Source organism: Lissotriton helveticus, chromosome 2_1 (assembly GCF_964261635.1).
Source record: "Lissotriton helveticus chromosome 2_1, aLisHel1.1, whole genome shotgun sequence".
NCBI lineage: Eukaryota > Metazoa > Chordata > Amphibia > Caudata > Salamandridae > Lissotriton > Lissotriton helveticus.
In genome coordinates this window covers 1386337643-1386364923 of record NC_136059.1, presented here as the reverse complement: position 1 = coordinate 1386364923, position 27281 = coordinate 1386337643, and the positions used below count along the sequence as shown (strand labels likewise).

The following is a 27281-nucleotide window of genomic DNA, read 5'->3' as shown; positions in this document are numbered from 1 at the left end:
TTTAGGGTCTGGTCAGGAAGTGAGAAGGACTAGTCCGTGATGGCCGCCGAAGAAAGAGAGAGACCAGTCTAAAATGGCCACCAAATAGGGGAGATAGAGACGATAGTCCTCTGTTAGTTGTTGTTGCTTTAAGACCAGGGAAGGGCGGTTTCAGTTTCTATTTGAGCAAGCCCAGTTCTTAGCTTGCTGGGAGGGAGTCTTATCTCTATTTTGGTGGTCTTGTGTGGGGGAGTTAAGCTGAGGAGCCTCGTGGGTATCGGAGGTACAGGAGGGGATTTATTGCTAAAGTTTTATGGCCCCAGCCATTTTGTACAAAGGAGGCTTTTTCTAAAAAGTATGAATAATCGAGTGGGTAAATAAATACCTTTTTGTAGATTCTGTTAAACAAGCACGTTGATGTTGCCAGAAAAGTGATGAATTTATCAAGGTCTAGCCAAAAAGAACACAGTTGCATTGTGCCACGACTACTGGCAGTTTGATGTGCGTGCGTGGCCAGGTTGAAGTACTGTTGCAAAGTCTTTGTGTATTTATGTTATTTCTGCTCAGTAGTTATGCTGATGTTAACAGCAGCGTTTTGCAGGCATCAGGGGTCTAGCCGGAGTGTGCCCAGCTGCGGTGTTTATCCATTTCTTGCCAGCGAAAAACCCACCTTTGCAGGTCTGCTCCCAGGGTCTCAGTAGCAGCAGGGGGTCCGCAGGTTCGCGTCGTCAGGGTCAGAGGCTTCTCTCAGCAGCAGTCCGCAGCGCCGAGTGATTTGTCAGGGGCTGAGTCTTCTCGCGGCAGCAGGCTGATCCTCAACGAGGCAATGCTGACTGTAGCAGCGGGGCGGCCGTGAGCTATGCTGAGGACTAACATCCTCGCTGGTGCCCGTGCGACGGCCATAGATCCTTGCTACTGCAGCCCCTCCCGCCTCGATAGGCGAAGTCGAGCGTTTCCCGTTTGCTCCGGGGATATACAAGTAAACAACAAAAGGGGTAAGATCTGTTTCCACGATTCCCTAGGGGATCAGAGTGTCACTTTCGAGGATATCAAAATCATAGGATACCCTGGTTGGTTTAGGGGTTTAGGTGCAGCACTGTGCACTAGTCAGGATTTGGGACGACAGTCTCCAATAGTGTAGACTCAATACCTGCATTATGAAGTTCCGACGTCCTAATACACAGTCCTACATTTTCTAGTGGGAACAGTCTAACAACTTGTAGCCTTGAATGCTGGGACAGATATATTTCTTTGGCTTTCAGTCTCATCACATTCCTTTTCCATCTGCTTTTCGGTCATTGTCCATGACTCCAAGAACTAATAAGTTGCTAAAGGAAAAAGAATCACAGTCAGAGTTTCTCAAACTGTTTGTTTTGTGCAACGAACCATGGAAGATGGCAGACTGTTAAGGAGCTTCCGGTAGGAGGTCCTGCACTAAGGATCGCCATTGGCATAAATTCCCAGAAAAGCCTTGCCCCCTCTCCCAATTGAGTCACCACTCATCAGGCACAGAAGGCAACGGTCCAGCAATCCTGCACAGCTGATAACAGATGTTAACAGAGGCCAGAAACATCCAGGGCGACAGCCAGGATGGAAACAAAGACCGTGCAATTGAAAAAAAAGCCCTCGAGATTTTCTCTGCTGGGTGCCTGCAGACGGCTGCCCTGCTGTCCTTTTGCAGCCCATTCCCTGCTAGAAGGAATGGCAACTTAAACCATGACTAACTGCAGGGTTTCGCAGATGCTGCCTCTTCCAATCTCCTGGGCACCTACGTCTTGGCGGAGCGGGGGATAGAAAGAATGAGGAGGCAATGTTGATATAAGGAGAGCCCACCATCGCCACTCTCTATCGGCCTCCCTCGGCCTGCAGCGCCAGACCGGCTTCTGGTGCCTTACAATATTCATGGTGAATCCCTGACCATTGTGCAGTAACGTTGATATAACCGAAGGGACAACTGACCCCATTTAAACGCCCGTATTGGCAGAAAAGTGAACATAGTGGAACAAAATGGGGGCGTGGAAGGAAAGCAAGAAACGTGAAAGAACAATGAGGTGACCCTAATGCTGCCCCGATGACCCTCATGTGGAACCGTGAACCACTCTATGCCAGATCTTGCTACTGTATGCCCATATAATCATCCTGCGAGTAGTTGTGTCATTATGTCTTCGCTGATAGTCTACACTGTTATACTAGGCCTATAGGTTCCTTTGCTCATTTACTGGTCTACAATGTTATTATATGCCTCTATGCTAATACGCTTTCTTGCTAATTTTACATCAACCCTGTTATCTGATGCACACACTGTTACCTAAGTCGAATCACCCTACCGTAACTACCTCAGAACTATATCGCCCACATATCCTACTGTCCACCATATACACAGTTGCCATGTATCTGTGCTTACTCCATGTAACTGTATCTACTCCATATGTAACTCGTACAACTACGACTGTTATAGTTTACTTTTAGGTATACTGTTGCGATGTATCGATGCTTCCTTGTAACTGCAGTTACCCATATGAAACCTGGGTAAATGTTTCTTTGCCAACTATATAAAGCACTCTGATACCTTCAGGTAGGGTTTGCACTATACAAAACTCTATAAATAAAAGAATAAATATATAAATGTTACTATGACCTTGCCAATGGGTAAGAGACTTGGCAGTGCTGTATATACAGGCAATAACACTGGACACACTGCTAATCAAATTATACCTACTTATCACTTCAGGCAAAACATGCTTCCGAATGTGCAAATGGCTTCCAGTAGGCAGCTTTACTTAGGGTGTCTGCTTACCACTTAACCGTATCAAAAGTCAGCCAGACACATTAAATATCCATTGTTCCGTTACAACTTACAAAGTTGGCTTGATCTAATCTTACAGGTGTGCTTGCAATGAGAGTTGGATTAGAGGAAGGCATATGGCCTAGCTAAGTCGTCTTCCGGTCCAAGGTCAGGATACCACTGAAACTCCATTATTCCCTTGCCTCTTGGAGAGGGTTTCCGCCTGTTCTTTCTATTCTAAGTTTCACCGTTTAGTTCTACCTGCATCTGGGATACACACAAGCAACATGATCAGTGCCTTATTTTCCATCCACTTGAATTGTGAGGGACATTTTAGAGAGTTGCTAACACTTTTTGGGGTCCGTACAGCATCTTAAACAATTTCCAGGTCTACTACTAGAAGTACATATTCTAAAATTTGACAAAGAGGAAAAAAGTTGTGTTTTAATTTTGACAGTGAGACTTATTTGGGAGCAAATAAAAGTGAAAGAACAGGTCACAAGTACTTATCCGAAACATTTGCAGATCACCGCCACCTTCTTTGTCAGTCAGCATTTGTGCAACCCATTGATGCCATTAAAAGTAGTTATTGAAGTATCCTTTTTGGGCTGCAACATGAGTCAATAGAACATAAACCAAGTGTAACCTAACTTAAGGAAAGCTGAGCAATCACCCAATGGTAAAAATAAACTACAGGCTAAATAATCACATCTATAATTTAATGGCAAGTTAAGTTATAGTTATGAAAATGGGATGATGGAGGTTACGGGAATTACAAGTTAGTAAACATTTCAAAACAGGCATGGGTAATTACTATCATTTCATCCCTAGGGTGCTAGTGCCATATTTTGAAGTGAACAAATGCAATGAATGGATGTTATTTACTCACCATCATCATCATCTTTGTTAGGATTAGGCACATCCCTTAAAATTGAAAATATTTCTTCATTGGTTGCCTTATTTTTTATTGCACTTGTGAGGCTTTGAGCAACAGCATATCCAGGGAGAGTATCTAAATGCAAATTAGAGTCAAATCAATAAGGCTAAATCTGTCACAACCATCTATTCTACACTCTTGAATCCTGTACATCAGTGAATCACTAGTGAAAAATGAAAAAACAAAGACTAATTGACTGCAGCCAGTAATTAAGGGAAGCTATACAACACGCGACTTAATGGGTACATCAAACTTGCTAGTTTTGAAAAGCAACATTCCACATACAAACAAAAGGAAAAGAAAAATGCAGTACAGAATACAGCTTTGGGTGCCAAACAGTCTTGTTATTAAGCAATCTAAACAACAACATAATACATTTGTCACTTAGCTCTATGTAATAAAGGCCTGATGTACAAATGTCAGGTCACCAACATGTTGCTGGCCGGTGGGTAGGCGGGTTGGGGGGCACCCCTCACCAACTGGTTTGAGATCTGCTCTTTACAGTTGCATCACAAAATGCACTTTCGCAGGACATCACAAAACCTCCTGCGTGATTAATGGGTACAAGGCTGAAAGCATATTGCAACCGCCTGCGAATGCAGAGATCTATGAACCGTAGTTTAAGGGAAGAGTAATGTTTTAATCGGTTTCCGAAAAATTAGGTAGTTAGGTTGGGCACGGATCTGCAAGGGCAGACTGTTCCGGATTTTAGCCACATTATACGTGAAGAGGCGGCCACCACTGCATGCTCTCTTTATTCTTGTTGTTAACAATAGTTGATTGGTTTCCGACCTCAGAACCCGATTTGGCGGTACCATTGGACAAGGGACTGCATAGCCAAGGATCCCTTACCTTAGAGAGCCCTGTGTGCTATGCATAATGCTTCAAACTGAATACGCTCCTGGATAGGAAGCCAGTGTAGAGATGCTAAAGATGGTTTCGCCGAGGAGGGCTTTAGGATGTTCATAAGCATGCGGGTCGTGCAGTTTTGAACAATTTGTAGCTTCCTTATAAAGGCGCAGGAGTCTCCAAGATATAGGACATTGGCATAGTCAAGACGGGACAGGATGAGGGCCGGGACAAAAACTCTTCTTGCAGGGCTTTTCATGGCATGGGACCTAGCTACCCACAGAAGAGATTCTCTTTCTATAATCCAGTGAGACAGTTGCGTTCTTCTCAATTTCTGGTGCAGACCCCTAGGTTTAACAGCTAAAGGCTTGGTGGGAGCTCCTTTGTGCGGAAAGCTGCTCTGGCATGGAATGCACTGCCCCTGGTGCTGCACAACATCCAGGATCATGTGATCTTTGAGAAAAAGTTAAAAACCCTTCTCTTCTAGCTGTTGCTCTGGCTTATGTTTCCCTTTCTCAAGTACGCGCCGGGACACTCTGCCGAGTATCTGCGCATGTTATAAATATATATAACATAACATAGTTATTAAAAGTGTTGCAAAGCGCATCCCTCTTCGGGTGGTCACATCCAGGCTATACAGTGCCCTGTGTGTGTGCTCTAACCTCCAAAACACATCGAAATTGGCTTAACTACATATTTACCATTCCTATGAGGCCATAATATATGGTGCAGAGGTACAGCCCCGGTAAAAGGCCATTGTGAATGCAGCATCTATTGTACTATCCACCACAGTGGCAGCAAAAACAATCAGGTCTACTTCATGAAGCATGGCCGCAGCAGTTTGCACCCTGCAGCACAGACCTGTAAAAATCACGCTTTTGACAGGTAAGAAAACCGGATTTCAAATATTAAATAATTCAGTCTAAGAGCACCTTGCTGCACAAAAGGTACTGTGCATAATATTTAGACGTGGTACACGTGTGACATTAGAAATTGAATGTTCCCCCAGTGACTAGGCCTAAAGAACAAGTTACTTAAATTCGGTAAGCATGTATCTGTAAGAGACATACGTTACTTAAAGATTCCTTACCTTAGAATCACCCTTAGGCGTCAGACTGGATCTGGAGAATCCCCGTGTAGCAGTACCCCTGCGCATCGGTAGGCAGCGTTGGTCGACTTCACGTCAGTCGAAGTCGTGGTTGCCGGGACGACGTTGCGGTGTCTACCCAGACGCCGCCCCTGAGTGCCAACATCAGTTCCGACATGACTTTCTACACCAGAAGGGCAGAGCCATGCAAGACACTGAACACTGCTGCACAAAACTAGGGCCCTGGAAGGGAGTCCCTGGAAGTCAGTTCGCAGAACAGGGAGGGTGAGTGGGACGTTAAGGAACCTATAACTACCATATGTCTCTTACAGATACATCGTTACCAAAGGGAAGTAACTTGTTCATCTGAAAGAGACCATTAGTTATAGATTTCTTACCTTAGAATAGATACCCCAGCAATGCCAACCCGGAGGTGGGTCTGCGAACTAAGTTGACACCAGAAAATCCTGGAGAACAGAACAGCCAAAAAAAGCTGCATCTCCGGACTTAGCTATCCAGCCAGTAATATTTTGTGAACCTGTGCAGGGATGCCCACTTGGCTGCCTGGCAGATGTAAATTCGTGGAACTCCACATCCCAAAGCAGTAGAGGATGCAGTCGCCCTAGTGGAGTGGGCGTGTAGCCCTACTGAAGGTTCCTTAATCGCCAAAGAATAGCAAATTTGTATGCATAGGACAACCCATCAAGAGATAATACGTTAGTGCACGGCCCGACCTCTCTTGGCACCCACATAACCAAAGGAGAGTTGATCGTCCACCCGCAAATCTTTAGTACGGTAGAAGGACAACGCACATTTTGGGTCCAGACGGTGGAGTCTCTCCTCCTCTTTGGAAGGGTACGGAGGTGGAAAGAAGGTATGCAATGTGATGGTCTGACGCATGTGGAAACAAGTAACCACTTTGGGCAGAAAAGGGGGCAGAGTGCGAAGGACCACCTTGCCCGGATGAACCGCAAGAAAATGAGACTTAGAGGAAAGAGCCTGAAGCTCACTCACCCTGAAAGCAGATGTGACGGAAAGCGGTCTTCAAGTTAAGATGACAAGGACAATTATGTAGAAGTTCAAAGGGAGCACACAATGTAAGTAAGAACAAGATTCAAGTCCCACTTGGGCATTACGAAAAGAGAAGGAGGAAAGATGAATAATGCCCTTTAGAAATCTATTTATAATAGGAGATTTGAAAAGAGAAGGCTCATCAGGAAGGCGCAGAAAAGCAGAGATGGTCAAAAGGTAGCCTTTAAGAGTGCCCATAGCAGAGCCATGATGGGCCAAAGATCGAATGAAGAGGAGAACCTCTCAAAGATGGGCAGAAAGGCGATCCACATCCTTTGCTGTGCACCATGCCACAAATTTGTTCCATCTACAGGCGTATACCGTTTTAGTAAAGGTACGCCTGGCTACCAAGATGACATTACAGACTTAAGGAGGAATGTCAAAAGTGGTCAACTGGGGGGCGTGGTCTCGCTGCTGATGAGCAGAGACGCATGCTACGGGAGCTCCGGCCGGGCCTACCTTTTAAAGCAATCTTGAGCGGAGCTGGGGAATGAATATGCTACTTACCAGTATGCATCTGTTCTTGGCATGTAGGGCTGCTAACATTCATATCTTAGCATTAGATCGCCGCCTAGTGTTGGGCTCGGATGATTGCACATTGTTGTCCTGGAAGAGTCTTCGAAGTATCCTGAGATAGGTGGCTCCTCCCCTGGACTACAGTGCGCATGGGCATCGGCTCCATCCCCAGATTGTTTTTCGCCATTGTGGCAGGAGATGGAGTGAAAGTGTAAAGGATGTCCATGCTAATGAAATAAATACAATAGTATATCTGCAGCTGCGACAGGCACCGGGGAGGAGGGCGGGCGATATGAATGTTAGCAGCCCTACATGCCAAGAACAGATGCATACTGGTAAGTAGCATATTCAGTTCGAGGCATGTGGGCTGCTAAATTCATATCTTAGCATAGAATACATAGCAGTCCCTCCATCAGCGGCGGTTGCCCGTGCCAGCTGCAGAAACCTGAAAAAGTGTCTTGAGAACAGCCTGTCCTACAGCTGCTTGCTGCTTGGAATGCACATCAACACAGTAGTGTTTTGTGAAGGTATGTGGTGTGACCCACGTGGCTGCTCTGCAAATATCCTCTAAAGGAATGTTCCCTAGGAAAGCCATGGATGCCCCCAGTTTGCGTGTGGAGTGTGCTCTGGGGGGTATTGTTAAAGTGCGCTTGGCTTTTTGATAACATATCTGGATGCACTTAACAATCCATCTGGCTATGCCTGCTTTGGAAATCGGGTTGCCTTTGTGTTGTGGTGCGAAGGCAACAAAGAGTTGTTTTGTTTTTCTAAAGGGTTGTGTTCTGTCTATGTAGTACATTAACGCCCTCCGTACATCTAAGGTATGGAGCATTCTTTCCGCCACCGTTTGCGGGTTTTGAAAGAATGCTGGTAAGTCAATAGTTTGGTTAAGATGAAACTGTGACACCACCTTAGGAAGGAATTTAGGGTTAGTGCGTAGCACTACCCTATTTGGGTGAATTTGAATGAACGGCTCTTGTATGGTGAGCGCTTGCAACTCACTGACACGCCTCAGAGACGTAATAGCTATCAGAAAGGCCACTTTCCACGTAAGGAATTGGAGCTCACACGAGTGCAGTGGCTCAAATGGTGGCCCCATCAGTCTGGTGAGAACGACGTTGAGGTTCCACACCGGAGCTGGTGGAGTTCTTGGGGGAATGACTCTCTTCAGACCTTCAAGGAAGGCTTTAATGGCGGGCACTCTGAAGACAGAGAGGTGCTGCCTGTTCTGAAGATAAGCCGCTATGGCTGAGAGATGTATCCTAATGGAAGTGTACGCCAGATTGCACTTGTAGAGATGTAACAGATAGCAGATGATGTTGGGAATAGATGCATCTAGCGGGTTGATGTCATTGGACGTACAATAGATGACAAAACGCTTCCACTTAGCAGCATAGCATGCTCTAGTAGTAGGTTTCCTCGCCTCCTTGATGATACTCATGCATTCTGGAGGTAGGTTAAGGTATCCAAACTCTAGGACTTCAGGAGCCAGATCGCCAGGTTGAGCTGTCGTGGATCTGGATGCTGAATGTCTCCATGGTTCTGCGTCAAAAGACTGGGCGTGAGGCGCAGTCTTTGATGCGGCACCACTGAGAGTTCGAGGAACGTGGTGTACCAAGCTTGTCGTGCCCACGTTGGAGCAACCAGGACGAGAGTCATGGAGTGCTGCCTTAGCTTTCTTGCGACCAGCGGTATTAGAGGGGCTGGCGGAAAAGCGTATGCAAATTTGCCTGACCAGTTCATCCATATCGCATTCCCCTGCGACTGTGGGTGAGGGAACCTGGCGGCAAAGAGTCGGCATTTTGCGTTCTCCTTTGTTGCGAACAGGTCTATCTCCGGATGACCCCACTGCTGGAAGTACGGGTGGAGAACAGAAGGGTGTATCTCCCACTCGTGCATCTGATGGCTGTATCTGCTGAGCAGATCCGCCATCTGATTGTCCTTGCCCGGGAGGTGTTCTGCCATGAGGAAAATGTTCCTCTGAATGGCCCACTTCCACATGCTCTGAGCCAGATGAGACAGCTGTGGCGAGTGGGTGCCCCCCTGTTTCTGAATGTAGTACATCGCGGTCATGTTGTCCGTCCGGACTAGCACGACCTTGTTGTTCAGATGTACAATGAAGGACTTGAGCGCCATGAAGATTGCCATCAGTTCCAGATAGTTGATGTGCATCTTCTGTTGCTGCGTCGTCCATAGTCCCTGCACCGTGTAAGTGAGCACATGTGCTCCCCATCCCTGGAGGGATGCGTCCGTCGTCAGGACAATCTGCGGCACGGGCTCGTGGAACAGTCGGCCCTTGCAAAGGTTGTGTGGAGTCCACCAATGCAGAGAGTCGTATGCCCGACTGGTAACCAACACTAGGTCTGTCAATTGCCCACGAGCCTGTGTCCACTGATTCGCTAAGCACTCCTGGAGCGGGCGCATATGTAACCGTGCGTGAGGGACTATGAAGATGCAGGAGGCCATCATGCCAATCAACTGCATGAACACTCTCGCTGGCAGGGAGTGTCTCGGTCGGAATCGTTGGATCAGTGACTGAATGCTGTCGATTCTGACTTGGTTTGGCTGAGCCATGGCTGTCAGGGTGTTGATCGTAGCACCCAGGAACTGCCGGACATGTGCCGGCTGAAGATGCGATTTTGGGTAATTTAGGGAGAAACCCAGATCGTGAAGAAGGTGAATTGTAGTCGACATGTCTGCGGCGCACTGTTGCTCTGACTTGGCTTGTACGAGCCAGTCGTCTAGGTAGGGGTAGACATGGATATTCTGCCTCCTGAGGTGCGCCGCCACTGTCGCTAGACACTTGGTGAACACCCTCGGGGCCGTAGTGACTCCGAAGGGTAGGACCTTGAACTGGTAGTGCCTGCCTTGAATAGTGAATCTTAGGTATTTCCTGTGTGACGGGTGTAGTGGAATGTGGAAATAAGCATCCCTGAGATCTAAGGTCGCTAAGAAGTCTCCCTGGTTTAGCAAGGGAAGAATCTGCTGCAGTGTAAGCATATGGAAATGCTCTGACAGTATGTACAGGTTGAGGGGACGTAGATCGAGAATGGGCCTGAGAGAACCGTCCTTCTTTGGAATAAGGAAGTACAGGGAGTATACCCCTGTGCCTTCCTCCCCCACCGGCACGAGCTCGATTGCGCCTTTTTGCAGCATCGCCACTACTTCCTGCTGCAATAAGTGCAAATGCTCTGCGGACATAGGCCTTTGCCTCGGTGGGATGTTGGGTGGAGTGGATTTCAGCTCTAGGCAATAACCATTTTGGATCAGTTGACGCACCCACCTGTCTGTGGTGATGTTTCTCCAGACGGGCAGGAACTGCTGCAGTCTCCCCCCGACAGGTGTTAGGTGGTCGGGGGGCAGTGACAGAAAGTCACTGTTTGCTTGGAGTCGAGGTGCGGGAGCTGTTGTTTCCTCTGCCGCGACCTCTGTTGCTGTTATTCCTATAACCTCCCTTGTTCTGCTTAGTGAACGAGGATTGCGCCCCACCTTTGGAGAACTGGGATTGTTGACCCATCTGTCCTCTGGTGACTCCACGTGCACCTGAGCGACGAAAATTGCTGCCACGAAACTGTTGGGACTGCAGGGCCCCCATAGACTTAGCAGTTTCCGTGTCCTTCTTTATCTTCTCTAGGGTGGTGTCAACATCCGGACCAAACAGACTATCAGGATTGACTGGCTGATTCAGAATTGTTGTCTGAATATCCTGCTTAAACCCTGAGATGCGGAGCCAGGCTTGTCTTCTCAGCATAACGCTAGTGTTGATAGCCCTAGCAGCTGTGTCCGCAGCGTCAAGTGCACACTTGATGGCTGCGTTTGAGATTAGCTTTCCTTCCTCAATAAGCATTTTGGTGCCTTCTTGGAACTGTGGGGGCAGGTGTTGTATAATCTGTTCTAGGGTGTCGTAGTGCGCCCTATCATAACGCGCCAGGAGCGCCTGTGTATTTGCGATGCGCCAAAAGTTTGCCGCCTGTGCAGCCACTCTTTTGCCTCCTGCCTCAAGCACTTTGGACTCCTTATCCGGGGGAGGAGCTTCACCCGTTGTCTGGGAGTTGGCACGTTTCCTGGCATTGGCAACCACAAGAGAGTCCAGTGGCAATTGTCCCCGGATGTAGACGGGGTCCGCAGGAGCAGGCCTGTACTTCTTTTCAATGCGAGGGTTGACCACTCTAGCCCTCGTAGGCTCCTTAAAAATGTCTCCAGCATGTTTGAGAACACCTTTCAGCATAGGAAGTGTCTTTACTGTCCTTTCAGATATGGCAAAGGTGTCAAAAAGGAAGTCTTCCTCAACCGGGTCGGCATGCATGTCCACATCATGATTGGCCGCCGCCCGTTCAATTAGTGCATGAAATCCTGCTGAGTCCTCAGTCGGGGATGCACGTGCATTAAAGGTCTGCGGGTCTTGGCCCGCACCTTGGGTGTTCTGGTCACCAGTGTCGTCGTATGAATCTGGTTGTACATCAGGTTCATCGATGGGGAAATTGTACTGTTCATCCTCATCATATTCCTCACCCACAGAGTGTTCTGGGGAGGGAGTAGGGCTCCGTCTTGGAGGAGGCTGAATCGGTTCCGTGAGGCCTGAGGCGTCAAGGGGCACCCTCTTCTTCTTCAACGGGATGACGTAGGGGTCCACCGGCTCCGAAGTGATCTTCCGTTTATAGAGTGTCAGCTTGCCGGTGGCAGCATCAATGAAATGCTCTGAATCGTCTACCGATTCGAGTGCACGACGTGGAAGGGGGTCAGGCAGCGAGGAACCCTGTTTCGGAGCCGATTTCGTCGAAAACGCTTTCGGCGCCTCCTTAGGTGGCAAGAGAAAGAGGAGTTTCCCAGAAGGCTTAGCCGGAGCGTCCTTTTGCGGCTGCGGTGATGGCATCGGAGCCGATGGAGCAAAGGCTTTCTCCCTGATTCTCTGCAGTGACTCCGCAATGGGGGACGGTACACTGCCAGTGGGTTTCGCCGCCGACAAGGATGCTTTGAGCGGTCCCTCGGATCCGACGTCCTCGCGGGCCTTGTGCGTTTTGGTCGCGGAAACTGACTTCGGCGCCTCCGAATCTTGAGGCCGGGGCGCAGACTTCTTGTGCGTAGCCTCTTTGGAGCCGACCTTGGCGGGCTTGGACGGCGCCGGAGCCGCTGATCCGTGCCGACCATCTTTCTTGGGGGCCCCCTCCTCGGGCGTCGGTTTCGATTTTGCAGCATCGGAATCGACAGACTTCCTCGGCTTCTGCGGACCGGAGGTCGACGGAGCCGACGGGTTGACGGGCACCGACTTCTTCACAGGCACGGCAGCCATCTTAGGGACACTCGAGTCCTTTGGTTTCAGTTTCGATTTCGGGTCGGCCATTTTAGGTGTCGACGACTCCGACGGTTTCAGTTTCGGTTTCGAAACAGCGTGCCCAGCAAGTGAGTCCGTAGCCGGGCCCGAAGGCGGGGCTGTGGCTTGCGGCAACGGGTCCTGGGTAAGGCCGACAGGCGATCCCGTGTCCCGGTCGGTATCTTCGTAACCTTCAGGGCAGAGCTCGTCCCCCGAGCTGTCTGCCGCGGCCCCATAAATCTCATCGTCGTCTCCTACCTCTTCGACGTATTCGAGGACTTGACCCGCGACTCCGTCGTCGTCTCCCGGATCCGCCTCGACCTCCGTCTGTGATGGGGAGATTTGTAGAAGGTGACCCTGGACCTCTTCTTCCGGGTCGCCGAAGATGTTCTCCGGTTCTGGGGCCGCCTGCCTAGCTTCCAAGCGCACCGCGCGCCGAAGCTTGAGAGTTTTCTTGGAGCGGAACTGTGCACAGGCCTTGCACTTGCCGTCGTCGTGGTCCGGTGAAAGGCACTTGTTACACACGGGGTGTAGATCGATGTGTGGGTATTTGGACCCACAGAGCGGGCAGTATTTAAACGGGCTCCGCTCCATGTCCGTAAAGGCTTGCTGTCGTGTCGCGATGAGAAGGCCTCAAAGTGTAGAAAACGAAGAAAACTCCGCTTATTCCGGCTTCAAGAGACGGAAGACTCGAGACCGAGCGCAGACAATACCGACGCAAGAAAAAATCGAGGCCTTCAGGCCGCTAAAAGTTAGTTTTACTTGGTTCCGACAGTAAGACGTCGAGACCACATCCGAACCCAATGGCGGAAAAAAACAATCTGGGGATGGAGCCGATGCCCATGCGCACTGTAGTCCAGGGGAGGAGCCACCTATCTCAGGATACTTCGAAGACTCTTCCAGGACAACAATGTGCAATCATCCGAGCCCAACACTAGGCGGCGATCTAATGCTAAGATATGAATTTAGCAGCCCACATGCCTCGAACTGGCAATTACCGTTTCTGGAGGTGCCCGGGTGACAGAAGGTGGGGGTTACTGCCGGGTGTCCTGGCGGAGTGGCCGTGGTACCTGGAACGCTGAAAGATTGCCGCCCTAGCCTAACCTCCCCCTGCGGGCTGCGGCGGCCGCCATCTTGTCAAGCCGGGGTCCGGCACTGGCCGTGGAGTAGGACAGAGCGGCTGTAGACGGACCGGAACTCCATCGGAGCTGTGTGGACCAGGCAGGGGTGACGGGAGAGCGCGCTGTTGGCGGCAGACGCCCCGGAGGCACAGACGGCGGCCTGAAATCCCGAGGTTGCGCAGGCTGCCCGCCATCTTGTCGGCAGGTGCGGCCCTGGTGGGGGTGGAGCGGATCTTCGGCGAAGGGAGCACCCTGTGAAGAGCGACAACGGGCGGTGAGTGGAGACACCGGAGGGCAGGTGTGGAGTGGCGGACTGCAGACCTTGCTGGGACTCACCTCGGCGCGGCATCCCCTCCTCCCACCGGGCGCACTTCAGACTTGGCGCGCAACAACAGATTGAGCGCCTGACTGAGAAGGGGGAGTGCGGGACAGCAGCTGCAGCCTGCATTGAGCGCCCTGCATGTGTTTTTGATAAAAGAACTAGAAAAGATCATGAAATTTATCCCCGCATCTCAAGCTAATCTAAAGCTGGCAGAAAGACAAGCCCTTAGAACGTTAAAAGAAAACCACAATATAACGATTAAACCCTGCGATAAAGCAGGTGGCATAGTGGTTATGGATACTACTAAATACACCAATAAGATTAGCCAGATGCTATCTATCAAAGAACACTATAAGAAGATCAGCAGCAGAGCCCTCACCACTTTAAAGACCAAAATAGAAGAAACTGTCAACAAAGCTTTTTCAGATGGGTATATTTGCCACAAGGAAATGAATTTCCTTGTCAAATTCAACCCAGTGACTCGAGCACTCTATGGTGTCCCAAAAACACACAAAAATGTGGAAGATCCACCTTTAAGACCTATTGTGGCATCTATCAACTCCTGCACTGAACCCTGGTCTAAATATTTGGACACCTTTTTATGTCCCCTTACCACCACATATGAGTCGTACATAAAAGATACAGGATATATGATCTCCATTTTGGAACATACTGCTTTCAATGAAACCACACAACTGCTGGTAACATTAGATATAGAATCTCTATATACGAATATTCCCCAGGACCTAGCCATGGAAGCGGTGGCAGGGCTCCTGGCTAGGACAACGGGTGTAAGACCAGACAGTTTCCTTTTAGAATGCCTAGAGATTGTCCTTGAAAACAACTTCTTTGAATTCCAACAAGACCTCTACCAGCAAACTAAGGGAGTTAGAATGGGGGCATCTTGTGCCCCCAGTATAGCTAATATCTATATGGGCGAATTTGAACTAAAACATATTCAATGAAATAGCCCCCTTTTTTGAAAACATTACGAGCTGGCACAGGTTTATTGATGATATTTTTTTCATTTGGACGGGCTCAGAGCAGTCATTAATAGACTATATAGAGTGGTTAAATTTAGCAGATAAAAACCTCAAATTCACCTGTAATTTCTCCCCAAATAAGGTTGAGTTCTTGGACATACGTATACACTGTACAGATGGTGAGCTAACGGTAAGCCTTTATAGAAAACCCACGGCAAAAAATAAAATTTTAGAGCATAGTAGCTATCACCCCCCTTGCCAGAAGGACTCAATTCCGTTTGGTGAATTCCTTAGGATAAGGAGAAATTGTACGAACATGAAGGACTTCATGTTCCATGCATCACAATTGAAAGAACGTCTGCTGGTACGTGGCTACCCGAAAAGATTAGTTGGTCAGTTTCTCAAAAGAGCAAAATACTATAATAGAGACACCCTTATCAATACCACACCGCAAGGATAACCACCAGCTATTATCCGTATTGAACCATTCCAGCCTTAATAACAAAATAAGACAAGTAATCCACAAGAACTGGAAGATTCTAAATACCAATCAAGAGACTACCATGTTGCAAAAACCTCTGGTAGCATTCAGAAGAAATCCTAATCTAAGAGACAAACTAGTCCATAGTAGAATGAGGAGCAATAACATCACGAGACAAAGTACTATAGATGGACAGCCGCTCCCTAAAGGCAACCACAGATGTGGTACTTGCCACGCATGTGACTTAGCCATTACGAGCCAAACCTGGACCTATGGCAAAAAAATCAGGTCATCTCAGAGAAATGACAAACTGTAAAAGCTCCAATATTACCTACTTCATACTAGGTCCCTGTGATTTAGGGTATGTAGGAGAGACAGCAAGAGAGTTTCGAATTAGGTTCTCTGAACACAAGTCGGCCATCAGAACAGGGAAAGTAAATTCACCCATGGTTGCACCCTATCAGCAATATGAACATACAGAGAGAGATATGCGATGGATTATTTTGGAGCGCATAGCCACTATCCCAGGGAAGGATAATGCCAAGCTCAGAAAACAACGTAAGTCATATTGGATTTACACTCTGGACACAGTTCGGCATGGGCATAACGAAGAGATCATGTGGATAGTGACTACCTAATTAGTTATTTCTTTAAACATATTTAACAGACTCAGCAGAAGTTTCTTTGACTACCTCTGTGGTGGTCAAGCAGCATTTCTGTAGTAACCATACTTAGATGCATTTTACCACATCTTCCCACACCTTATCTATAAAGTTATTCGTTACATCTCACAGGGCATACACTATCACCTCTGTTACTATCAAGTCTAAAAAACGTGATATTACCACTACTCGTAGCATAGATATCATCTCACACTAGCCGGGGTATTACTCCGTAGTATATCCTTATAGTCGCTTCTATGCTCAGTTTGCGACATATGTAATATCCAGAGCCATTATATGGATTTTTAAGACTGAGGTAGGGAGCATCTTGGTCTGCTTAATATATTTTCACCCAATATGCATGGGAAAAACTTGTGAAAAGTTCTATTCATAAAAAACACTTTTACTAGTAGTGTTCTAACTCGCTCTATAACATGTCTCTGGATATTTCCACAACATCTCTGCATTTATATAAGTTGAACTTTAACATTTTTGCAACTTCGACTTTGAGCGCCATCTTGGTTAGGTCCTGGTGCCAGACTTCGGCCTATCTTTATCTCTAGTAGGTAGATTGCAATCCATCTTGGAACATACAGAGTATCGGTAGTCCGAACTGCTTAACCTCATGGCTGCTTGACTGATCCTTCTCCTGTGCTGGGCCATAATGATAATGGGTGTGGTCCTGACGAGCTCAGCTCATCAGGAGCACCCTAGAGGTATACCTCATGACGAGCTCAGCTCGTCATGAGCATCGCAGGGGTTAATATATTTTCACCCAATATGCATGGGAAAAACTTGTGAAAAGTCCTATTCATAAAAAACACTTTTACTAGTCGTGTTCTAATTCGCTCTACAACATGTCTCTGCATATTTCCACAACATCTCTGCATTTATATAAGTTGAACTTTAACATTTTTGCAACTTCGACTTTGAGCGCCATCTTGGATAGATCCTGGTGTCAGACTTCGGCCTATCTTTATCTCTAGTAGGTAGTTTGCAATCCAGCTTGAAACATACAGAGTATCAGTAGTCCGCCTTCGATTCTCATGACTCTACGGCTATTGCGCAATTTCTAATCAGCAACATCTGCAAATGCAGTGATCTTCTCATACGTTTATAAAGCCGGACGTCCTCACCCTCACTAGCTGCTACACGGTTTCAGGGTGCCCATCATACGAACAGAGAAGCGTTCCGATACACTTTCCAGGTAAGAACTTTCCGGGGACACAAAGATATAGTAGTAAGCGGGTAGGCTCTCTATATAACCAACATTTGGTCTGCATAGTAAATCGTTTCCGATTGCCTTTAAAATCCAAGGGCCGCCTCTACAAATAGTAAATACTTGCCCACTCCCGCTGATATTATTACCATCTAGCCTACGAGACACCAGTACTAAGTGCCTCGGCGGTATCTTGTAGCACATAATATTAAATTCAGATACCTCCTGTCGAGTTACGAAAATTGGTGAGGTCATTAATATAAACTATGTTTGCCTCCCCCCAAGTAGCTAGTCACCATTCTGCTCTATATCAGCCCCAACGAGAGGTATATCACATATAGTACTAAATCCTTCTTTAAATCTGTCTAGGCTCAATAAACTGGTTTGGCACCTGTGATGGACACGCTCTTAGAAGATAGAAGGACCAACGTCCTACTACTACACATTTGGAAATGATACCGGATTTTGAATAGAAATAAATAGAAAAATCGGGTGATTCTGATGACTACACACCAGGTGAGGTTGCATTATGTCACACTGTACTCACCAGAATAGGCACACATATGATTTACTAGACAGCTCATAGTCTCTGTACACTGCTCTTTTCCAGGCCATCTCTGCCGACACCCTGATGTCCCTTATGAGACACCGTTTTACTGCTTCTCCGCACGATATATAAAAAAAAGCAAGAAAGTACATCATATTCTTGCTCACTGTAAGTTTCTGGATGAATTCCTGTCCCCAGTTTCTAAACCTTGCCCCATGATATATCTCACTATGGCTCAGGTAACTTTAGGACAAGACCTGTGATCTTAAATTTATTTTTCCTTTTGAAATAGAGCTCTGTACACTTGATCTGCACTCCCGGAACCTATATCGTAAGAAGCAGTCTCATTTTTTACATAGGTATAATTATTCCTTGTCTAACAACTTCTGGTGAAGGTTCTTATCACTATATGCAGCGATATTTCGACACGTTAGGAGGAACTCTGTTTTTCTTTTATTTTAATTTTGTTTTCCTCTTTCATTGGTACTCTGTGAGCATGTTCACTCTTCCCCTTATCCAATAGGGCCCAATACTAGTAGACATGACCCTTATTGGCACTTGTTGGACCCCTATTTTGGTCTTTGTATCACTTTACAGCACCCTTAATACATTCACGTATGAGATTAAGTCACTGTTCTAAAGAAACTCAGGATGCAACATGGAAATACATAATGTGTTATAATTTATTTACAGAAAAGAAGACTCCCCAGTTTTTTATATTTATATTTATATTGTTTATGTTGGCCCTGAAGAAGGTGATAAAAGTTATATATGTTCACCGAAACGTACGTAGGCCCTATACACCTGAGATCTATATATGGAAAAGAAAAAGAAACATAAGAAAAAAACAGAATACCATCTAAGAAGCATCAAAATATATAATTGTTTATGTAAACAATTGTGAACATCCATAGATTCTCAGCTGTACAGCCTTCCTTTGTTGTTATATATGTTGTCTATTTAGTTTGGGTATGAGTTTGTGAGAAAGATTGGTATGGTGAGTTAGCTTAGGAATGAGTGTGAATGAGATTAAATGTTCTATCTGATCATATCTGGGCATTGCATTTAGTTATTCTCTTTTGTTCTAACTTTTGTATATAATGAACGTAGTAAGTGAATCAATGTAATGTATGTTACTAGAATGTTATAAAAACTTTTTTACTATGATAAACTAAAAAGAAAATAAACACAAAATAAAAACAAACATAAAATATCATATGTCTGTCTGATACTGTTATGTGTTGGATCCATATGAAGATAGTCAATTTAAAAGTATATAGGTCAGTCCAGAGGTTTCTTACAGTTTGTTGTGCCCTGCATGTGTGCCTGGTCTCCTGGCCCCCACAGCCTGCAAGCAGCCTGGATGAGTGTCTGCCGAGGATAGCTTATACGGAACCCTCAGCAGTCACCCCAGCCCTGATCTAGCCCAGTGTCGCCAATCTGGTGGGGCACTGTGAGAGGTGCCATTGTGAGGCAGGTGTGAACCAGAAGCGACGGACAGTGAGCTTTGTTGGCGCTTGGTGATACGGGCCTATTGGGGCACACATCAAGTACAACGCAGCTGGACACTGGAGCGGCGAGACAGCGTGAGTGCTCCCCCGCCATTAGCAAGAGTGTCGGACCGGGGGGCCCGGGGGCCCTAGACATTGTGCGCTGCTGTGCTTGAGGAGTGCACGCCCTGCCCGCCCGCAACGTCTTTTAGGGTGGGGCGGAGAGACTGAGTGGACGGAGGCTGCAGAGAGACAGCTGGGTGCATGCGAGGGGGACACCCAGCTTAAGGTGGAAATATTGCCATTTTGAGCTGGTCAAGCAAGACACCCAGGAGGCCTGGGGCGGACCGCTACGGAGGCCCGCTGCCCACGCTGCATCGGAGAGCCTGGGGCCCTTGTAGAGCCTGGGGCCCTTGGAGGGGCCACGGAGGCCCATAGCGGGTACTGAGTGACTGGGTCCGTTGGACTATGAGGCAGATGGTGCCCCCTCGAGGGAACTGCGGGCGAGCGATGCCATTTTAAGGACTAGACTCAGCGCTCCGTTGCCACTGGAGATAGACGCTACAACTGGGGCCCCCAGGAGAGCCTGTCAGTGAATGCAAGGCGTTGCCCGGGAGCCCACCGCAAAGGTGACTGTCCTTCTCTGCGCAGCACTGTACGTAACCGACGAGGGGAAAGGCGCACTGCCTCACAGAGTCACTTTGTGGAGGTTGAGGCTCATTGCCCTGAGATAAGCAATTTGTGTCTCCTGATTACAGGGGGGCATTTTATCTGTCTTGGTGTTGCTCAATAGGGTGAAGCAGGGACCGAATTGGGGAGGTGTGGCTGAGAGGCTGTTGTACTGATTGGGCCGTCCGAACCAATTTGGCCTCCTGAACCCCATGTTTGTGTGTTGAGGGGAGTTGTGCATACCATCTGTGCCCTGCCTGGCGACCTTGGATCCTCCCCTGTAGACCATTTGCGGTGGGTGTCTTTGGGGGGGTAGATTCGCCACTGTTGGCAGCTCTGTCACCCCTGCGCAAGCCTTACAGGAGGAGGGGAGGGACAAAGATTCCCCGTGCCTGGGTGCCAGTGAGCGGACGGGCAGGGAGATGGGGACAGTTACCCTACATTCTGTTCTGGGTCTGAGACTCTGGATCATACCTGACGAACGGCGTCACATTGGGGAGCCCCCCTGATTGCCTGGTGCTGGGCGAGCTGTGGCTGTACTCTCTGACTGCTTCCGGACCACTCCAGGGCTGGCGATGACGCGCTCCAGAGGGGGTAGGGTGGACCCGACCGCGACCCCCAGGGACAACTCTGTCGTGGCGATGTGGGGTATGGCGGGGGCGTCGACGGCCTCCGAGGGCTATTCCCAGGCGGCGGGAGACTCGATGCCGGTCACTCAGGCGTTTATGACCTCCTTTATGGCAGAGCTCAATATGGAGATCGGCTCCCTCGGGTCCGAGGTGCACACATGCGTGACGGACCTTCGGAGGGAAGTCACGGACTGGGGGACCGGGTGGATGGGTTGGAAAAAACGATGGATGCCCGCACGGAAAATCAGTAGCAGCTGTGGCAGCGCCTGGCGGTTCTGGAAGAGAAGAATATAGAGCTGCAAGTCAAACTTCTAGGACTTGGCGAACAGAAGCTGCCGGAACAATCTTCGCATCCGGGGTGTTTCCATTGGAGAAGAGGGGAAGGACATTCTAACGTATGTGGCGCAGCTCCTCCATGAGGTAATGGGTGATGAGGATGCCTCTCCACCGACTTTGGACCGGGCGCAACGAGTCTCTGGGTCCTCGGGGCGATCGGGCCTCCTCCCAGACATCCTGACGCGGGTCTATTTCTTTACGGAGAAGGAAGCCATCTGGAGAGCGGCTCGTGACAAACCGGATCTCCGATACCAGGGGCACAAAATACAGATATTTCAGGATCTGGCGCCCAACACTCTGAAGCGACGACGAGCCTTCAAGCCAGTGACAGAGAAACTACGAACCTTGGGCATCTCGTACCAATGTGGCCACCCTTTCGCCCTCATTTTCCATTGGGAGAACACGCGAAGAGTGGTCAGGACCTTCACGGAGGCGGCACAGCTCCTTCAGGTGCCAACATCGCCACTGGCAAGCCCATCCCGCCCACGAAGACAGGAGCGGATACCAGCCAAAACGACTTGGACCACTGTACAGCGCCATCGTCGCACGCCCCCGCTAGACGAGCGATCAACCTCACAGGCCAAGCAGGACATCATAGCCCACATTAAATCCCTGGCAGGAGACCAGGAAGACCCTGTCTCGCGTCCTTCGACGCCATGATCAGAGGAATGGCCCTCAGCTGAAAAACAGATTGCCCGCTCCCCCAGCAGGTTCCTCTCACCCCGACGAGTGGTACTCTGCAGCATGTTTCACCGTATGTCCCGGCTCCTGGTTGGGAGGGTGGGGGTGGCGGCAGTTCCCTGATGAGAGCTGCAAGGCTACTGCGGACCCACCCCGGACTGTCCCTAAAGGAGTGACATCCCTGAGAGTGTCCAAACCATTGGGTGCAGGATGCCCTGTACATGGGCCAGAGAAGTGAGGCCCTGTTGGCGGTTATGGTTCTGCTATGTTTTGTGGCTGCTTTGGCCGCTTCTAGTACTCTTGCTCTTTCCTTTCCCTTCTTGTATCGTACTGGCTTTCTTCCCTCCTTCGCTTCTTCCTCTTCCCTTTTCTCTGCCTTTCCGCACTTTGCTTTCCATGGCTTCCGCCCTCTTTCTCGTTCCCTTCTTTAGTGTGCGTTGGGCTGGGGGAGACGCAACAGCGACACTCTGGGTGGAGCGGGGCGGGGGCATATCCTGCTGGGCTGCGCTGCGCAGGGGTGAGAGTGAAGAGGCGTGGATGGGATTTGACTGGTCCATAATATGACAGCTAACATACCCAGGCCCTTGAAGGTCTTAACGCTAAACGTCAAGGGCCTGAACCACACTAATAAGAGGCGCCAGACGTGGCGATACCTCCTGCAACAGAGCCCAGACATCATATTTTTGCAGGAAACCCACCTTTTACAGGCTGATACTGGATGCATGGCTCACCCCAGATATCCCCTCCAATTTTGGGTGGCAACAGACACTAAGACAGCAGGTGTAGCAATACTGTGCAGGGCCGGCATCAAGCGGGGGGGTTGGGCCCTTCAGGAGTGGGGATGGGCGCTTTCTTAGGGCGAGTGTGGCGATTGGACGGCGTAGCTTCACTCTGTGTAATGTGTATGTGCCCAACCAGATGCAGGATTTGTATCTCCAGTTCCCCCTGACAGACCACGTCCCGCGGGGAGACCCCTTCCTGATCCTAGAAGGGGATTTTAACCTAGTCTGGGACCCCAACAGTGGATCGTAGGGATGCCGTGTTCAGTGGCGCCGGGGCCATGTCTTCCGCATTGCGTACTCACATAACGGAACTGGGACTGTTTGATGCGTGGCGCTATCACTCCCCGGACTTGAGGGACTACTCGTTTTATTCCCACGCCCATCGCTCGTACTCCCGGATTGATTACTTCTTTGTTTCTCACGCCCTGCTGCGCGATATGTTGGGAGCTTCCATGTCTGATATTTCGCTCTCCGACCATGCGCATGTTGAGTTGCTACTTCAGGACTTGGCCGCTTCCTCTCCTCGCGAATCGTAGTGGCACTTACCACCGGGTACCCTTCGAGTTCCGGCAGATGTTGACAGCATCAGAACTGCCATTGACTCTTACTTCGCTACCAACGATCTCCCAGAGACACCCTTCCCTGTGGTGTGGGACGCCTTTAAGGCAACCATGAGAGGCCACATAACCACTCTTTCGATTGCCAGGGCGCATGAGGCTCGGGCCTTAGAGGATAGACTGGCAAAAGACATAAAATTGGAGGAGCGAAGGGATCAGGGCGGCCCCTCGTTAGCATCTAGGAGGCGCCTTGCCAACCTTAGAGGGCAACTCCGACTTTTACGCACCAACAAAGCAGAGAAATCGCTACTGGCCCTAAAGCAGAAGTACTACGAGGGGGGGGACAAGGTGGGCAAGTTGCTTGCGGGAAGGTTACGGGCACGTGCGGCTAAGGCTCATATAACGACGGTCCAGGGCCCCGATGGGACGAAGGTCACCTTGGATAAGCGCGAGGCGTTCCAGACCTACTATTCGGCACTATATCAGAGGGAGCCGCCGGCTCCGGAGGTGGTAGCGGACGTCCTAAATAATTACACGGGGCGAAGCTGCACCCGCACAATGCTACGACCCTGGAAGGACCCATCACTCAAGAAGAGGTACTAGCAGCCTTGAGGGATCTTTCCCTGGGGAAGACTCCGGGGCCAGACGGTCTACCTTTATCTTTCTATTGCATGTTCCAGTCCCAGCTTTGGCCGCATCTCTTGAGGCTGTATAACTCCTTTACAGACACTGAAGGGCCGTCCCAGGATATGGGTATGGCAGAAATAGCATTGATTTTAAAGCCAGGGAAGGACCCCGCACAGTGCGCGTCGTATCACCCCATTGCTTTGCTAAATACCGACCTCAAAATTTACACCAAACTCTTGGCGAAGCGTCTGGACCCCTATATGCCAGGCCTGGTGGACCCAGACCAGGTTGGCTTTTTCCGCAACAGGCAGGGGGCGGATAATGTACGCAAAATAGCGCACTTAGTGGGTAAGGCACGCCACTGGGAGATCCCGGCTTGCCTTCTTTCGTTGGATGCGGAGAAGGCATTCGATCGCGTGGATTGGACCTTCCTGCGGGTGGTTTTAAGTAAAATTGGCTCGTGCCAGAACATGATTACCCGAATCATGGCACCATATCTTGCTCCACAGGCTTGGATCCGTGCCAATGGCCAGCTCGCGGAACCGTTCACCATTTATAGGGGTACCAGACAGGGGTGCCCCCTTTCACCTCTGTTATTTGCCCTTGTGGTGGAACCGCTGGCAGAGATGATTCGCCAGGTGCCCGATATACATGGTATCCAATTGGGGGGACGTGAAAACAAGGTGGCGTTGCTTGCGGATTATCTTATTCTCTCCTTAACGCGCCCGAGTCCCTTCCGGCCCTCCATACTGCGCTGTGCCTTTTTGAACGCGCTTCTGGCCTCAAAATTAATCACAGTAAGTCTTGGGCTCTCAACTTGACCATCCCGCAGGAAGAGATCTCCCTCCTGGAGAGCCTGGTTCTATACCAATGGGCCGCCCACTCCATTCGCTACCTCGGCCTCCAAGTGACTCCCTCTCTCGACACGTGGACGCAAGTTTATTGGCGAGACTGTCGCAGGTCAGTGCTGGAGGATCTGAGGCGGTGGCGGCCACTGCTGCTGCCGTGGCTGGGCCGACTCAACGCTATCAAAATGTCGGTCCTTCCCAAAATCTTACATCTCTTTCAATGCCTCCCCACACCCATTCCGCTGCATTGCATACGCAGCCTCCAACGCGACCTCACAAACTTTATTTGGTAAGGGACCTCGGTTCTCGCAAAAGTTCCTGATGGCGCAGAGGGATAGGGGGGGGACTGGCATGTCCCAATCTGGTGGATTACTATTGGGCGGCACATCTTCGGTGCGTAGTGGAGTGGGTGGCCCCAGAGAGTGAGAAGGGATGGCTACACATGGACCGAGCTGTGACGGGACGAACTATCTGGGACCTTGCCTGGCACCAACGGGCGGCGCGCTCTAAGAGCGCCTATGTTGCGGTACCCACAAAAACTGTCCTGGACATTTGGGATAAAGTAGCCGTACGCAGAGGCCTCACGACTTTCCCCTCGCCATACACTCCGATAGAGGAGAATCCGTCCTTCCCACCGGCATACCACACACGGGCCTTTGCCAAATGGTCGCAAGGGGACTGCCGGGTTATAAGGGACCTGTTTGAGGGGGGGCTTAAATCCTTTGCTTAATGCAGGGAAGAGTTCCGAATCCAGTCGACGGCAGGGCTACAATATGCCCAACTGAGACATTGGGTGTCTACGGAGGACATGCATCAGGCAGCTACGCGGGAATTCACTCCTTTTGAGCACCTGGCCCGACATCCCATTGAGTCAAAGGGGCTTATATCTCGCATCTATCAGATTTTGCAGCATCCACAGATGCCACCCTCCCACCCCTATCAGCGCTGCTGGCAGGAAATGTTAGACGCGGATATGACGCCTAAGCAGTGAAGCAGGCTGTGGCGGGATATTCCCAAAGTGTACTGTAGCATTCAGCAACGGGAAAACTCTTATAAGCTCATGACTCTGTGGTATTACACGCCCCAACACCTTCACAGGATGTTCCCTTCATCCTCCCCCTTGTGCTGGAGATGCCGATCTGCGACAGGGGACTTCATTCACATCTGGTGGGCCTGCCCGTTGTTGACTATACTCTGGAAGGAGGTCCTCAGCCACATCAGGAGGGTGCTGGGGTTCCCTTTGCCTGATGATTCTTGTGCGGTCTTGCTGGGCATCAAACCTGCTGGCCTGAAAACGCTTACCAGGAGTGATTGGATTCTGGCGCTTCAAATGTTAGGAGCGGCCAAACAGCTTATTGCTCTGTATTGGAAAAAGCCAGAGGCCCCTCCAATCGCTGCCTGGTTTGTGAGTTTATGGCATTTTGCCACTATGGAGCTTTTCATAGCGCGACTACAGGCACGTGATACACGCTATAAGGCTGTTTGGCAACCTTTAATCAAATACCTATGCACGGTAGAACATGCTCGCCACATGCCCACCAGACTGAGAACGCTGCGCCTTTTCACAGATGCTGTTATTCCCTCGGACCCAAGCCGATTGATGCCCTAGCCACCCTCCTGCGCTGCGATCCCAACATGGTCATATGGGAATGGCCTTCATACCCTGCTCTCTCATTCCCAGCGTGCTCTGCTCTTGATCTCCCCTGCACTGTCTCTCCTCTTCTCCTTCGTTCATCTCCTATTGTCTATCCTTTTCTTCCATCCTCTCCGCTGCTCTGCGGGTTCTGGGCATTGTTGTGCCGACTGTTGCCTCCGGGCGCGTTGCCCATCTGTTGTCAGGGGGGACACTAGGGGTCTCCCTCCATATGGGATTAGACTATGCCATCATATGCATCACAAAACTCGGCCGGCCGGTGTTGTAGGCATAACGCTGTGTAACATCTCGCCTCCTCTATAGAGTACTAGCAAATTGATTGTAATATTCGAGACGCGGCCGGCCCTGGATAGGGTTGTAGGCTTAACACTGTGTAACTCTGGTCCTGTGATGCGCGATCTTCCTTTTTTTGAAAATAAAAACAGATTTGAAAATCAAAAGTGGTCAACTGACGCCGCTCGCTCAATCTTCACGCAAGGAGGTGGAAGCTGGACAGGGTCGGGTGGAGGACCGATCCCTGCTGCTGAGACAGAAGATCCTCGTGCAGAGGCAGTGTGATCGGAGGATCGATGGCCATGCCCAAGAACTCAGGGTGCCAGACTCTTTGTGCCTAGTTCGGAGCCACAAGAATGACTTGGGCCTGGTCACGCTTGATCTGCTTCAGTACTCTGAGCAGAAGTGGTACAGGTGGAAAGGAGTACAGGAGGCCGCAATTCAACTTGCGTTGAAAAACTTCGCCGAGCGAGTGCCGCCTTGGAAACTTCAACGTGCAGAAATGCTGACATTGCACATTCTCTTCGGTGACGAACAGATCTAAACAAGGTTCTCCCCACTGCCGGAAGACGCCTTGCACCACCTCCTAGTGAAGACTCCATTCGTGATCAATCATGCACTGGCAGCTGAGTTTGTCTGTACTGGCGTTCAGGGAACCCGCCAGGTGTTGAACCACCAGAGATATGCCCGGCTGTTCCAGCCATGTCCACAGGTGAAGGGCCTCTTGACATAGGGTCCACAATCCCACCACACCCTGTTTATTGCAATACCACATGGCAGTGGGGTTGTCTGAACACTTGCACTACTCTTCCTTCGACAGAAGGAAGGAATATCTTCAGTGCAAAACTGATCACCCGAGCTCCAA

General features: G+C 49.5%; 1 protein-coding gene across 1 annotated transcript in view; it reads right to left on the bottom strand.

Moving 5' to 3' along the window:
* NCBP1 (nuclear cap binding protein subunit 1) overlaps nucleotides 1–27281 on the bottom strand; it is an 832716-nt gene that overhangs the window by 377850 nt on the left and 427585 nt on the right. Inside the window, exon 16 of the mRNA XM_078676323.1 lies at nucleotides 3654–3776. Coding sequence (XP_078532449.1) covers nucleotides 3654–3776 — 123 coding nt within the window. The remainder of the gene's footprint in view (nucleotides 1–3653; nucleotides 3777–27281) is intronic.